The sequence below is a fragment of the Periophthalmus magnuspinnatus genome, chromosome 24 (genome assembly GCF_009829125.3).
Source record: "Periophthalmus magnuspinnatus isolate fPerMag1 chromosome 24, fPerMag1.2.pri, whole genome shotgun sequence".
Taxonomy (NCBI): Eukaryota; Metazoa; Chordata; class Actinopteri; order Gobiiformes; family Gobiidae; genus Periophthalmus; species Periophthalmus magnuspinnatus.
The window spans coordinates 15,815,159-15,831,563 of record NC_047149.1 but is presented as its reverse complement, the minus strand read 5'-3'; the positions used below and the strand labels follow the sequence as shown (position 1 = coordinate 15,831,563).

At 37.9% G+C, this 16,405-nt stretch overlaps 1 protein-coding gene across 4 annotated transcripts in view; it reads left to right on the top strand.

Moving 5' to 3' along the window:
- Positions 1-11,931, top strand: part of sgk1 (serum/glucocorticoid regulated kinase 1) — a 34,295-nt gene extending 22,364 nt beyond the window's left edge. The window contains exons 5-14 of one of the 4 annotated variants that reach the window (XM_033990440.2): positions 861-924; positions 7,775-7,850; positions 8,013-8,082; positions 8,171-8,359; positions 8,439-8,570; positions 9,253-9,489; positions 9,800-9,895; positions 9,981-10,136; positions 10,234-10,323; positions 10,745-11,931. In XM_033990440.2, the coding sequence (XP_033846331.1) occupies positions 861-924; positions 7,775-7,850; positions 8,013-8,082; positions 8,171-8,359; positions 8,439-8,570; positions 9,253-9,489; positions 9,800-9,895; positions 9,981-10,136; positions 10,234-10,323; positions 10,745-10,912 (1,278 nt within the window). In that variant the 3' untranslated portion in view covers positions 10,913-11,931. Of the gene's footprint in view, positions 1-860; positions 925-6,032; positions 6,179-6,511; positions 6,552-7,533; positions 7,690-7,774; positions 7,851-8,012; positions 8,083-8,170; positions 8,360-8,438; positions 8,571-9,252; positions 9,490-9,799; positions 9,896-9,980; positions 10,137-10,233; positions 10,324-10,744 lie in introns of those variants that run through there. The other 3 variants (XM_033990439.2, XM_055232337.1, XM_033990438.2) reach the window with 3 other exon arrangements.
- Positions 11,932-16,405: the final 4,474 nt, after the last annotated feature.

Below are 16,405 nucleotides of genomic sequence, written 5' to 3'. Positions count from 1 at the left end.
GTTTTGTTTCACACACGGATACACAAATCCTGCATAAATAGGCAGAGTTCTTCTCCTTCAATACATCTTCAATACACCAGATGTGGAATTGCTCATCTCTACTGAACTAAAGATAAAAAGTACCGGTAATTGTTAAGTTGAAAACTACCACTACATCACAAGTTGGAATAGAGCATTTTGAGCATTGGAGATGTAGACAGGCTAATGCTGCAGGATTTCTCAAACATGGACAATGAAACAAAACACAACTCTGGGCATGTTTTTGAGGAAGTAACACCATTATAACATGGTTTAAAGCTCGCTGCACAAGAATCTATTTCATGTAAATAGGACCTTTAAGCAAACAGCATTAGCTTACAATGTGTTATTCATTTCAAATTCCATTGCATAGTCAGACAGTTTCTAAAGGAAAAGGACACTCACTGATGTTGCATGGCTTATCTAATACTTGCTCTTTGTGGATAATTACATATGTCAATGGAGCAAAGGTTTAGCTGAGTCCAATGCTGATTAAGATCACTTTCAATCTGCAATAGAGGCTCACAGCTACACTGAAATCCTCTGGTCTTTATTAGAAACTGGGCTTTTCTCCCCCACTTTATCTATGGGCCCGCACTGATTGAATGTCACGTCACCCTGGAAACCGAGGCCTCACTAAAACACATCATAGGGAGTAAAGTAAGGAAGTAGGGCATTCACTAGTGCACTTCCAGAACAAGGGGGGGAGGGGTTCAAAGGAGTCATGGGCTGTAGTGGAGCATATTCTCAAAAGAAACTGTCAAAAGTTTGGTTTTGAATGTGTAAAGCAATTGGTGATTTTATATTTTCACTTATTAACACACTCTATATTTCTCCTCCAGGCAATGGACCTGTATTATCACAATGACTCAGAGCCCGAAAACTACTGTTGCTCCAGTGACAATAGTAAGTTGACGCCCAATAATCTTGTTTTTCTATTACTTAACTTCCTTCTTTCCACAGATTTTTACAAGGAATACATTATAAGGTCACCTCTACAACTTGACGACTGAATACTGTCATTTTAAATCAATTTTGGCTCTACAGATTAGGTTGTGAGTGCTCATTTTGAATTATTTATTATTATTATTTTATATATATATATTTTTATAAACATTCTTGTATTTTTCCCCACATTTAATCTTACATTTAATACTTTTATCTCTTCTTTTTCTGCCCTTTTCACCTTACATCACAAGGCTGTAATCCTGCCCTAAGCTTGGATAATAACTGTTGTTGCTCATAAACCAAAATTACTATTTGCACTTTATGTGAGGCAGCAAAACAGCATTTTACAGGCACAAAACACGGCACTGGCCTTGTGTTTGCCGTATATTGTCATGACTTCAGGCTTCATGCATGTACAGAGAGGGAGCCGGTGGGGGAGAGTTCACTGTTGTTTTATAGCTGCTGACTGGAATGGAGCACTTATATTACCGTCTTGCATTTTTATTTGTGCCACTGCAGAGTTCAAAGCAGAGTTCAAAGTCGGCAATCATGTTTGGGAACACAGCCAAAGAAGCTGCAATGTCTATGTTGCAACTATACCTGCAGTCTTCACATTCCTTGTATAAACCGAAGACATTGTATAGTATTTTGGTTTAGAAAGTACTACGCTCCAAGTGTTTCTCACACTGCCAAGTCTACAGGTGCACTCTGATAATTGTTGGCTTTTTCAGGTGCAATATGTGAGGCACTATTTGGCTGAAATTCTAATTTTAACTGTTTCAAGAGCCAAAAGCTAACTGAGTGCAGAGTTTATACAAGTATTCAAAAATATTTACTCTCAAGAATCACTCCTCATTATTTCCATTGTACTTAAAAGGAGAATACTGCCACTCTGTACTTACCTTTGACAACTGGTACTACTATTATTACTTCTATTACCACTACTACTATTGCTGCACTGCTATTATAACTACTACTATAACAATGTATGTGTGTAAACAGCAGATGTGGAATTGGGTGTTTTGTTTTGTGACATATATTATTATATCTAAGTATATGTTAAAACACTTTCTATTTTATGGTAAATGGGCCCAGATTGCTTAGTTGGGAGAGATGAACCACTTAAACAACACAAATACAACCAGTAGAGAATTTTACACATTTACAATTTTATTCCTTTTATTCCAAATGTACATGTATAACACAATGCAATCTGTTTCAGTGTTGACTAAAATATCAACAATGAACCAGTAAACCACACAACTGCACAATCCTGTACTCCCTCCATGTCAACAGCTTCAGATCATACTCAATTGCTCCATGTTTTTCCGAGTGTCCTCAAACTTTACTCTTTTGTCCTCTGTGACGTAACTCGGGATAAGCTCTTTCTTCAGAGTGGCCATATCCCTTTATTCTTGTGGGGTTAGTGACGCACTGCTCACCTGTGCCAACCTGCCCTCCGCCGGGCCCTCCCACACTAATTCAACATGTGGACAAAAACAAACAGGGCTGGAATTATACTAACGAGACAGTTGGTTTTATGGACATTTTTGTTGAAATGTTGACATAATATGATTTGACTGAGAGTCACACAAAAGACAAACAATAATATTTAAGTGACTGGCACAGTTAATTTTAGTTAGTTAATTTTTAAGCTTTGGTTAATAGATTTCTTTGATAGGGTTTTCGATTTTTCAGTTTTATTGAATGGAAAGCATCTGTTAAAAGTACATATTTCAATTGCTTTATGGCTTGTTGATGTCACTGAGCATGGAACTTTTCAGTCACATAGTGTACTTTGCTGTTGTTGTGTCTGACCAGGGCAAGTAAAGGCAGGTCCAGAGCCTTACCTTTGGATTGGAATTCAATTTTATCACAGCAGGTGACTTAGTATGCCATAAATGAGTGGTTATTACAAAAAGTACAAAACGTTCTTGTAATAAAAGGCAGATTCTGTATTGCACAATAACTTAAGCCAGCCTTCAAGAGCACCCTAATGAATTTAGTAAACAAAATTTAGAAACTAGGGAAAACTATCTCAAAACAAGGGTGTTTTTAACCATGCCTCCAAATGAGGTCAACCAGCATCCTGCCCTATAATTAACATGAGCCCACATAATGAGTTGGAGCCCCTGCGGTTGGTCGGGACCCTTAAAACAGGGAACACGATGTATGCAAACACACATACAAGCACATTGCCCAGTGTATAGGCCCACTATAAAAGCCTGGCTGTCCTCCGTGAGGGTTTGGAGCTTTATATAACTGTGTCACTTGGTTCTTCACCACTGCTCATTCATATTCACTACCAAACAAATTCGATCAACTATGGCTACAGATAAAATAAACCCTTCATTCCGGTCGTAAAGAATAGGCAAAATAAAATATTAAAGAGCGGACATGTCCAAACCGTGGTTCAGAGACCAGTCATGGCACAAAATACAAATTAAAGTCTCTAAGCTTCACTCGTAAACCATCTGACAGCATTTTACGAGCCCCAGAAGCAACAAAACGTGGATGTAATTTGCCCATTTTGTCAGCTTCTTATCAGAACTACTACTGCGTGATAACATCATTTTCTACCTGTTTTAAAATGTACTAATGATTATCCCAAGAGACTTCTAACTCCCACACACGGAATTTTTTAGACCTGGAATTTTAGCAACAAGGCTGTAAATAATGACCTTCAAGGCAGCTGCAAGAAAATGTTTACATAGTGTGAATAGGTGTGGGAGCTTTCCACTCATATAATGGACAGACAGCAATTTAGTTAAACTTAGCTTTGATTACTTATTTTTCTTTTACAGTTTTTTAATTTTTTTCACTGGTTTACTACAAATTATATTCTCTAGGCCTATATCTTAGCTTACTTGACAACATTATTTTGTAGAACATATTCAAATGTCCCAGTTTGCCAGTGTTAACATACATTTTCTCTTTCTGCCTTATACAATAATGGAACTGAATTATATAAAGATCTGATACAATATTGGAACAAAGACCCCTGCCTCCCCCTCCCTTTGAAGATGAGTGTCCCCAACTGCATATAACTATAGGCTTCCCGTTGTTGGCATCATTGACTGTGCCACTACAGCGTTACATAATGCATTAGTGGGTGACACACACAATACAAACAAGCACACTTCTTGAGTTCAGTGGAGCCCCTTCCAGTTACCAGCCTGTGTAAATGCCAATGAGGAGAGCGGGCCAGAGAGGAAAATCACTGAGTGCACTCATTGTTAGCCCTGGTCGCATTGGTTTGCCTGTCTTCCGCTGTGCTGTTCCTCTCTCAGCACCTCACACTCATTTAAACACAGATGCATGCGCTAGTGGACCACCGGCTCCATCTCGGAGGTAAAAACATATACTAAACTACTCACACAGTTCATAGTATTTAACTTCATCCATCCACTAACAACTATCTGGCAAAGGGATTTCTGTGGTTTTATCAAAGATTTATTTGCTGGCTTTCGATTGTCAGGGCTCCATTTGTGCCCATTTGAGTAGAGTTGAATAAAAGATTTGATTTGAGTTTGTGAGCTCTACTTTTACTCCTACCAATTTGAGGTAGAGGGCAAAAGATGCTAACTCCATCCACCTTGGATTAGCTGGAGTTCACCCCATTTTCCAAAGAAGTTCTTTGGGTACTTTACCATTGAATGAGCTAACGCCTTGACAGAGGTCTTCATTCTCTGCGTGCAAGAAGTGTGGCAGTTTAATTTTAGATTTTGCCTATCTCCCTAGGCAACCACTGTCTTCTCACTCCCATAAAGATGCATAAAAATTTGTACCAGCACCAATTCCTAAGCAACTTGTTGTCACCCTTTAACAACTGGCTGACTGAATATGACGTTTTAACTGTAGGCAAAATAAGAGTGGAGGTTTTGGGGTCTGCATTGTGATAATACATTCTCATATCTTTTCTGCACAGTACTGTTTTGTCTTTTAAGGTCAGCACTTTTTTACTGCTTTTGATAAAGTTTTTAGTTTGAAAAGCCAGATGTCGATCCATGTTCAACACAGACCAGTGTTCTTTTGTCATTTCGTCAGAAGATGAAACAGCAATTGTAAAATGGCAGGTTGACAACTCAAGGAGAGAAAGGGTATATATATTTTAACAGGCTGCAATGGTGGTGTAATGCTGACTGAAAAGTAGGGACTATCTTTACACAAAAAGATTTATTTAAAAGTTGAAAATAGAGCCCTTAACAAGAGTATGACACGGACTCTCAAAGTGTCAGTGAGTTCAAGTTAACAGTGCAGGAGGCATTAATAATAGATTTGACCTGAGCTAAGTCAAAAACAGACAGCAAAGTGAGGGGCAATGTTTTCAAAAGTGCAGTCACACACACAAACATCCAAACTGTAATTTTAAGGTTGTGCGTTTTAAGCACTTTGACTTGCACAGTGATTTGCCCCAGCGGCGGTTTGTATCAGCACTTTGAAATGGCAATACCCGCATGGACTATTTCAATCTGCAAGATACATTTTTAACTCAAGTAGGCCTACATAAAGAATATGCTTTTAGGTACACTATAACTACTAGATTCCTCCACCTGCTTTGCCTGGAATGTTCCATGATGTGGCATTAAACTTATCTATTTTGCATTTATTCAAGTGTTTTATTTATAGATATGTATTGTTACATGAGTGTGCTTGTCAGATCCAGTTAGTAACGACATGATGGTTTGTCTCTTTTGAGACCCCCCTGATCAACTGGTGTTTAATAAAACCTGTTCGAGATAAAGCAAGAACATATTAACGATCAAGCAGGTGGTGTATCTTCCAAAGGAAAAGTTACACTATGTACTTATTACTGATTTAAATAATCCGTAATTATCAGTTAATAACTTCAGACGAAGCTTTTGCCCTGTTGTAATATTCCTATTACCTCGAACTGAACAAAGGGTTAAAGTTCATTCTTGTTTTTAAATCCATTCAAAAGACTGTTTTTTCTTCTCTCCAAAAGAAAGACTTCCGAGGAGCTCTTGGAGGCGCCGCCCCTCCTGCCCATTAACTGTGTGGGGTGGTAGGAAAGTGCCTATCCCCGCCCCAAAAATGAAAAAAAGTAAAAGAGCAGTGGATGAAATTATCCCAGTGAGGAATGCGGTGTAAGTCTAGTACCCCTCCGTACAGGAGCTGATAGTCCCATTTCGTGGTCGTGAATTGGAGTAATACGGCTTTTCCATGAAAGACAAAACCACCGCCTTGACGTGTGAGTAGATGCACATCATAATGATATTAGTCTTCTTTGTAGCTACAATCTTTTGTGGCGTTTATAACTTTTTGGACACTACAAACAGCTGTTACTCGCTCTCATCTTTTTGGAGATTGGCTTTGAGCGTATTTTTCCATAGTGACCCAAATTGAGCTCGTGTGCGCCTCTGTCCACTTGTTACCTGTGGATGCATCTTCTCTTTACTCCACATCTCACGATCCGCACTGACCCGGGTTTACGGTGTCTTTATCTTTTAGCAGAATTACCTTGTTGATAACACGGTCTTATAAATTGAGCCAGGTGGCTTTGTTCTTTCGCACTTTACACAGCTTGGAAAACAACAGCATGAGAAGCCATCCAGATCTAAAAGGTGTGACAAACGCAACCCTTTAACCACTATTTGATTTTTTTTCGGAAGTGCTAAATGGGATTTGGGATTGTACATTGCAGCAAAGTTTTACACTTGAAGAGAGTGTATTAAAAGGATCATTGTACGCCTCTTAACATTGCCTTGGTCTCGCTACCTTTGCTTGAGGTGGAAAAAAATTCAAACCAGGTGTGTTACATAACTGTACCTAATGGGTCCAGTGTGCCACTGTGCGTTTTCCGTATATTTGCACTTAAGCCATGGGACTTGTTTTAAGCAGTAGGCCTAATGTATTTCAAGGGCTTGCCATTGGTTGAGTCTTTGATTGTGTTGAAGCGAGTCACTCTCCTCACTCACTGTACTTTTCCACTAGCAGAGAGCTTTTTTCTTGGCATCTGTCCTGCTGCTTGCGTTCCAGTCTCTCCCCCTCGCTCACTTTCGTGCTCACCCGTGGGAAGACAACGTCACCCTGACGCGTTTGAATTTTTAATTTAAAAACAAAAACATAAAAAGGTTTTAACTAACTGGGATTTGGCCACTTCTAAGGGCAATACTGTTTTTGTGCACAGTAGTTATATTTAGAGCAATATCAAGTAAAACGTTAAGATGGTTATAGCCCCCCTCTTATATAATAAAGCCTGGCGACATCTGGATAGGATTGCCTTACCAAAAGTTGTTTTTTTCCATGAACTAAGATCTAACTATTTAACTTCATCACTGCATGTTATGATGCATGGGAAGTGGTGGTAAGTTGCTATGGATGTCAGTAAACACATCCTCTAACTAAATCTCAGTGACCAACTTTTTCTTTCTTTTTTCCCCAATGTTTTGGACAAGACTGCACATTTTGAGGCGTGGCCTTGACGTATTGGGAGGTGGCCTCTCATTGGCCCAGTTTTAGTTGATTATATTACAGCAGTGATGTTGATTTGGGATTACGCCCCCTGGGAGGGAGGAGGAGGCATGTAGACAGCTCCTCCCCACTTTTGGACTTTAATAGGTCTGCCAAATACAAGTTCAGTTATATTTAACTCAGGCGAGAGGCAAATTCAGAGCTAATCCAAAATGACTATCAAGACAGAAACAGCAGATCCTGAACTTACTTATTCCAAGTCTAAGGGGCTTGTTGGATTAGTCACCGGTATGGATAACTTGTGGATATGCAAACACGGATAAACTTTTTTTCTTTTGCTGCTTCTAAATTTTTTAAACTTTTTATCTTGCAGCTTTCATGAAACAGAGGAGGATGGGACTGAACGACTTCATTCAAAGACTTGCCACAAACTCCTACGCCTGCAAGCAGTGAGTACTTCTGACTCATATTATTGTTGTGCATTCTAAAGGGGACAAAACACTGGAAAGTCACCCAAAAATACCATTATTGTGTCGTCTGGGTGGAGGAATATGACTCATGATTGCATTGTTTTGACTCTAAACATTTGTGTTTTCCTTATTAATTTGCAGTCCAGAGGTTACATCTATTTTGAATCTGCCCCAAGATGCAGAGCTCATGAATGCCAACCCTTCCCCGCCTGTGAGTATACCTATGCGAGATTTTTGATACAATTATTTTGCTTTCAAGTAAGAACAAATTATGATTTTAGTTTTTTTCTACCCTACAGCCCAGTCCATCCCAGCAGATTAACCTTGGTCCATCCTCCAATCCTTCTGCAAAACCCAGCGACTTCCATTTTCTCAAAGTTATTGGCAAAGGCAGTTTTGGTAAAGTCCTACTCGCACGCCACCGCACTGATGACCAGTTCTACGCAGTCAAAGTCTTACAGAAAAAAGCTATTCTTAAGAAAAAGGAGGTGAGCGCAAATGCAAATCACCTGGGTGCATTCCTTGTTTGTGCGTTATTCTTAACCTTCGACCTTTTGCTCTCATCAGGAGAAACACATCATGTCAGAAAGGAATGTGCTGCTGAAGAATGTGAAACATCCATTTCTGGTTGGCCTGCACTACTCATTCCAGACGGCCGACAAGCTCTACTTCATCTTAGACTACATCAATGGAGGAGAGGTGAGGGTTGCTGTCAGAAAATCATAAAAAGATACACAAGAGTGGGTTTGATAAGGTTATGTTATTTGAAGACAGAGAGCTAAAGAGAGATGGGCATTGTTGGCACAGTTGAAGCATAAGAAATACTGAAAAGTAACTAGTAATAGTAATAGTAATAGTCTTTTGTTGTATAATACATTTAAAAAGTTGTATTAGAAAACATATGCCAAATCTGTATTTGAGCCACTGCATTAAAAATGTACAAACTTTTAACTTGTGCATTAGGCTATAAACCAAAACATATTATTTTAACTGAATTTGGGTTTTCATTTAAGTGGGTTAGGAACAATAAATTTTCAGATTTAGCTGAAGTAGGGACACACGGACAGAGGATATCCTGTCATGAGAAGCTTAATCAAGGCCAACGCTCTCTGCCTTTTTGCTCTTTCACTAAAGGAAACCGCTCTCAGGAAATCATGGGGTGAGCTACAGAGCGAAGACTCAGGGCCAAAATTAGCATCGCTGCCCCGACTTACTCTGTGTCTAATCGAATTAATTTCCTGCAATTGTTGGACAAGCAAAGATAGTTGATAAAATAAAAGCCTTTCTCTTTTGTTGTACCCATTTATTTGTATTTTTCCTTCCTCTGTTATGTTTCTGTCCATATTTCAAAGCTCATCTTCTCTTCATCTTTTTATTCCAGTTGTTCTACCACCTCCAGAGGGAACGCTGCTTTCTGGAGCCCCGGGCCAGGTTCTATGCTGCAGAGATCGCCAGTGCTTTGGGGTACCTCCACTCACTCAACATCGTCTACAGAGACCTAAAGCCTGAGAATATCCTGCTGGACTCCCAAGGACACATTATCCTCACAGACTTCGGGCTGTGCAAGGAGAACATTGAGCCCAATGGGACCACCTCCACTTTCTGCGGTACACCAGAGGTAAAGGCTGATTTTAAAAAGGAAAAGAAAATGTCACATACTGTGGTCATTTTGTTGACTAAAATATTTCAACATAGTTTTCTGTCAGTGTCAATTTTTCAGACTAAAATTAACTTAAAAGTAATCATGATGACTAAAACTACGACTAAAAATATATATATTTTTGTGGACTAACACAATGACTAAAAGTAGATGTTATTGTCAATTAAAATACTGTTATTTTTGTCAAATAGTAAAAACTAAACATAAATGTATGAAAGGAACTCTTCCAGAGACCTGTTAGTCTTATTAATATTTTCTTTTTTTTCAGTATTTAGCGCCTGAAGTCCTACACAAGCAACCATACGACCGAACAGTCGACTGGTGGTGCTTAGGAGCTGTTTTATATGAGATGCTCTATGGACTGGTAAATATCATACTCATATTAAAATATATTTGGAATGAGTTTTTTTTTTCTAATATTGTTATTCATGTTTATATTTTATTATCAGCCACCATTCTACAGTCGTAACACAGCAGAGATGTACGATAACATCCTGAATAAGCCGCTTCAGCTCAAACCAAACATTTCCAATGCTGCCAGACACCTGCTGGAGGGTCTGCTACAAAAAGACCGCACCAAGAGGCTGGGCTGCAAGGACGACTTTGTAAGTTTCATTTACATTACGAATTTTTTTTTTTGTCTTTTGTTGTTGTTCTTTTAATAATGTCACTGGACTCACACTATTTGTGTTTTCTCCACAGCTTGAAATTAAGAACCACATCTTCTTCTCCCCTATCAACTGGGATGATCTCAATGCCAAGAAGATAACCCCTCCTTTCAATCCTAATGTGGTACGTTCCTTCTTTTTCAAACATAACATCTAATTTAGACATTGTATCATTTTTTCTGATATTGGTAAATCGTGATTGCAACTTTACTTTAACAGTGAGTGGCAAACGTAGACATATAAATTGGTTTGGTCTGCCAACTAGTGGTCAAGGGGATACCTACAGTTTGAATGTTTTAATTGAAATACCTTGTGTTACATCTCTTTTGTGTAAAGCATTTTATAAATATAGTTTGACACTTAGATGGACAGTTGATGAAACTGTTGCAAAATGTTCCAGACTAGTTTCACTGATACACTCTTAATAATAGTAAGCTTTAACTTGAGCATTGACTGTTAAGCAATGAATGTTTAGTTGGTGTCTGCTAGGTTGTATAGTATTTTATGCAGCCAGACTAATATCGATTTGTCTCTCTGACCTTCAGACGGGACCTAATGACCTTCGGCACTTTGACCCCGAGTTCACAGACGAGCCTGTGCCCAGCTCCATAGGCTGCTCCCCAGACAGCACTTTGGTAACAGCCAGCATCAAGGAGGCCTCAGAAGCATTTGTGGGCTTTTCCTATGCTCCTTCTATGGACTCCTACCTATAGGACATAAGAAAACTAATGGGACTTGGAATACACTTGTATCTTGACCCCACACTCACCACTGGATAATGGATTTTTCCGACCACTGCAACCAGTCTTGAATGTGCCATAACAACAGTCTCTGGAAATTCTTCTGCAAGAAGAGGTGCCAGGTTTACTCTGATTTAGCAGCGCACAACTTAACATACAGAAATATAGGTCAGTTGTCAGTGTTGAGTTGTTTCCATTCAATAGTGGAGGTCCTTTGCACATTTATTGCTCAGGCAGCTCAACAGCCCCCTTATATCAATACCAAGGCTACAGATTCTGCTAGGACAAGCACACTACTATATATAATTATTCCTGCAAATGGATTTCAACCTACTGTATGTAGCCCTGCGTCTTGTGAGACTTTCCATATTGTCAAGGGGGCTATCTGAGTATAATGTCAGTTATTTTGGTGCTTTTGTTTATTCTTATATGTTTTCTGTGTGGTAAGAAAAGGGATTCATGTATGAAACTGAATGTTACTGAGGGGGATGTCTTAAAAAGGTGCCTTCATTTCTTCTCTCCATTGCATAATGTGCAGTTTTCTGTGGCAAATTTTACACATGTAGCACTTAGTAGACTGGTTGTTTTTAACATAGAGAATCAAATGTTGTTTATTGGTTTGCACAAAACTCTATTGCTGGGAGAGAGAGGAAGAGGGATATAGCCCTGATGAGAAAGAAGAGCTTGTATCTTTCTGCTTGCCAACTGTGTCCCCCTCATATAGTCTTCCACCTGCCTCACAGAGACAAACCACGCTGACCACATCCCAACTGAACATTCCATTTTAAATATGGCTGTGATGCTATTTAAGTTTATTTGTATATTTTGAACTTACGTGTACTAGTTTTAATGTACAGTGTCTTGAACAAAAGAAGGTATGCTTAAATGTGTATATGTAACATGTTAAATGTACTGTAAATTGTAAAATTGTTAAAGATTTATGTGACCATGTTTGGTTTGCAATAAAAGTTTAACTTTATTATACCATAGAACGTTTTGGATTCATTTCATATGGGATTATTGGGATTAGAAAATAAATATTGATAAGTAATTCATTATAATAAAGGTCAAAACATTTAGACTCAAATTGCAGTGTTCAAAATTTCAAGACTGAATAGCACAAATGATAATAATTCATATGTTAGGCCTAATTATTTTGTTAATTATTTTCACTTATGTATGTGCTATGTGGTCAGAAGAATGCAAAGAATGAAGACTAATGGCAAACATTGACCAGCGGTGACCTCGACCTCACAGTCTACAGCCATTTCAAGTGGACTTTACACTTTTTCATGCGTCAAGAGGCTTACACAACTGTGACGGTTAAGTAAATTTGTCTAAAGGAAAGTATTGGTCTAATGGCTGTAATGACAGGCCACTTAAGGTAAAAAAATCTCAATAAATAACTTAAGAAATAACATCTTCAAAAGTAGACACTCAAATTTGTCAGAGGAACATAATGTAAGATGTTGTCCATTGTAATGTAACCATGACTGTGACGCACAGGCCATTCAACGTGATCTACCTTGAACCTTGAAGTATATTTCCTCCAGGTACCACAGACATGAGTGGTCTCCTCAACTGATTAATTTACTTGTATCCATCTTGTTCATAGATCCACACAAACAAACCATGAAAACTAAAGAAATAAAGACACATAAAACAATAATTAGCTTGAAGGAAAATAGGCAAAATGACAATTACATTAACTTCTAGAAAAAAAAATAAAAAAATCTTGTTGGCTGAGTACCGACAGAGAAGTTAGCTTTGGTTTTCTTCTTTCTTCTTATTTCCATCCTTAAACCTAAACTTTACCATATAACCGTCTAAGTGCTAATAACCTAAGAGTACACCTACTGTAACAAGAAGATGAGGTGAAGTGAGTTGTCCAATAAATTAGTGTTGTATAAATATTGTATCTTCACAGTTTTTATGTTGATCCAAATGTAACATTTAATAATAATAATAATAATAATAATAATAATAATAATAATAATAATAATAATAATAATAATAATAATAATAATAATAATAATAATAATAATAATAATAATAATAAACAACTTCTAATTGAAAAGGGGCTATGGTTCTGTGCTCTTTTTGAGTGATTTGAGCGATGATGAACCTGTGTGCGACAGTGTGCTGCCATCTAGTGGTAAAATCCTACTACAACATCCACTCAAAATGAGAATTCTGTTGTCATAACAACATTTAAAATGCCTCTTCACCAGAGGTCACTGTAAGCTAAGAGGAGGTAAATGAAGTAAACACATTTAGCTACTGTTGTTAATTAAGTTAGCTAACCCCAAATCTTCCAAAAATGTTTCGTTTTTCTTATTTTCTTCAATTAACCCTATAAATACAACCCAAAATCTTCAGGAAAACAACTATTGAGACTTTACTGCAATTATGTGTATCTAACAGTTGGCATGAGTGAGTTTAGATAACTGTAGTATGAGACGCTTCAGTTCTTATAGAGATCTGAGGAGGAGGAGGAGGAGGAAGAGGAGGAAGAGGGACCCTCTGGAGTGAGCAGCAAAACTATGGCAACTGCTTGGAAGAACAAAATGTAAAAGAAATCAAGCTCTTAACAAACTATTAAAAGGGTGCTTTGTAATTTGAAATAATTGTCTAAACACTACGAAATCAGAATTCACAAAATGTATTATTACATTATTTTACTGATCTTATCCGTGGGTTTCAGAATGATGAAAAATTTGTACCATTGCCAATGCCATAGCAATAAAGAAATTTAAAACAACTTATACCATGGTCAGTGAGAATTTTAAAGATTAAAAACTGTTGTGCACTATTTTTATATTGATAGTCTGCAGCTGATGTTATCAACATTTCCTGGGGTGTGATGCTAACTGTAGGCTCTGCTCTGTCTGAGGCTTTATTAGACTTTAATCTGTGCATTTTTAGCACAATCTGATCATAAAGAACTGACTTAGCTGGAACTACAACAGGTGAGCTGATGTATGTGAAATTCAAACCCCTAAACAGGACTATGAACACTAGCAATAATCGCAGGCTCCAGAAAACAGATTATTTAAATCAATTTATTTTATTTTAATTTTTTTTTTTTTTTAGTTTTTCAGTTTTCTTTCTACTGCACAGGTAGTCACAGCTAATCATTATTTTATATTACTATCACCATGGCAACAAGTAAACAAATGAACTACTGTCAGGAGGGACTAGCTTCGACAAAAGCTAGTATTTTAGTATTTTATTTCAAACCTTTAAATTAAAACTTTCAAAATGAAAAAGGACCCCATTTATTTAAATGTTATCTGTTTGGGTGATGAAGCTGTGTGATTTTGTGCTAACCCACTCTGTTAACTAGACTCCACAGTGCTCCTCGTTGTTTAATTCTTACATATCTTTTGAATGAATGAAACCTTAAAATGTTGCATATAACAGGAAGTTGAAGCCCGAATACATGGTAATTGCAATAGTCATGATAAGATACTTGTCAGGACCTGGGCCGGCCCAACCTATAAGCAGACTAAGCAGCTGCTTAGTGCCCTGAGGCCACCAAAGGGCTCCCAAGAACCCATACATTTATATTGAAAATAATATAACATATCAAGTTTTATTGGACACAGGCTGTATGTTTACAGTAGCCTAACTATCCCTCTAAAACAATTACATTAGTTTTATACGGATAGTAGCAAAATGACTTCAAAGTGCTCACTGAGAAGAAGTTGGTTGTCTTTTGAGGGTTCCAGCCAACTACGTCCTAACTACAGTATCAAATAAGTTAATTTAGCCTACTGTAAAACTTGCATTATCATTTATGGCTTGTTTATCAATAGCACAACAGTGACTGTCTTTCATGTTGTAACGCCTGCCTTCAGCTAGTATTTCTTGGTAGACTGTTCAAAGTTTCACATTTATTGCCATAGTGCCAGAGACAAGCTAGTTTATTGAATGCAATTTAAAAGGTTAGTATGACAGGTTACCCAATTATCATTTCCACTGTTATAATTATGTAATTTCCAATGACTCAAGTACAACATATTTTGTAGTATTAACCCACTAAGTTTACCTAATCACATGTTCAACTGAAAATCCTCAAAATACCCTTACATTTAGGGTGTATTGACAATCTGCCATTGTTCCACACTACAAATAAAAAGGTGTGTCAGAGGAAGGTTTTCACTGTCAAAGTATTTCACTGTCTGTTTCACTGTTTTTTGGGGTTTTTTTTAAATTTTTTATTTTATTGTGGTTGTGAAACAATCTTTCTTGAACCAGCAAGGTGAACAAGAACATTTTGTTGTTGTTTGTATTATTATTACCTTGCTGGAGCACCAATCAGTCAACTATTCCTATGTTAATGACATGCAACAATACCACAAAAGCTTTCAAACAGGGTTACACACATTGTATGAACCCCTTTAGTTCCAGTTATAAAAAAAAAAAAAAAAAAAAAAAAATTTCTTTAAGCCTCAAATGGAATATTAAACAGTTTTGGGTTTTTTGGGTTTTTTTTAATGGGTCAAAAGTTGAGTTTTATGCCTGGCTAGAATAATATCTATATACACTGTCAATATTTATGCGGCAAACCTTTTCTCCATCATATTTATAATTAATTCACATTAAATTGTTTTAACTTCACAGGTATGACTTGTTAGGGTAAAGAAATGTGAAAAGTGCAAAGCAAAGAGAAAAATGTAAAACAAGGTGAGTTATTTTGAGTTTGTTCTTTGTTTGCTACATTCCATATTTATTCATTCATATAGTGTTGATGTCTTCAGAGAGAATCTACAATGCAAATAAATGAAAAAGTGTGTCCAAACTTTTGACTGGTAGTGTAATCTATTAAAACCTGATTAGATAAAGTAATAATAACAAAGTGGAAATATATAAAAAAAAAAAAAAAAAAAAAAAAAAAAAAAAAAAAACACGTGCTGACAGGCCAAAAAACAAAAACAAATTATTAAGCCACATTACGCAACAATGCCTCTTACACGCCTTCAGTAAACTCTGTTGTGACTCAGATGACTTTAGTTCACTGGAGGTCAAAGACTGCGCCCCCTTCAGACATATCTGCAAAAGTAGGGTATGCACAACTAGAGAAACACAAAGGTGGGACAATCTGGGACAGAGCCTGGGACAGAGCCTGGGACAGAGCCTGAGACAGAGTCTGGGATAGAGCCTGGGACAGAGCCTGAGACAGAGCCTGGGACAGAGCCTGGGACAGAGCCTGGGACAGTGCCTGAGACAGAGCCTGGGACAGTGCCTGAGACAGAGTCTGGGACAGTGCCTGAGACAGAGTCTGGGACAGAGCCTGGGACAGAGCCTGGGACAGAGTCTGGGACAGAGCCTGGGACAGAGTCTGGGACAGTGCCTGAGACAGAGTCTGGGATAGAGCCTGGGGCAGAGCCTGGGGCAGAGTTTGGGACAGTGCCTGAGACAGAGTCTGGGACAGTGCCTGAGACAGAGTCTGGGATAGAGCCT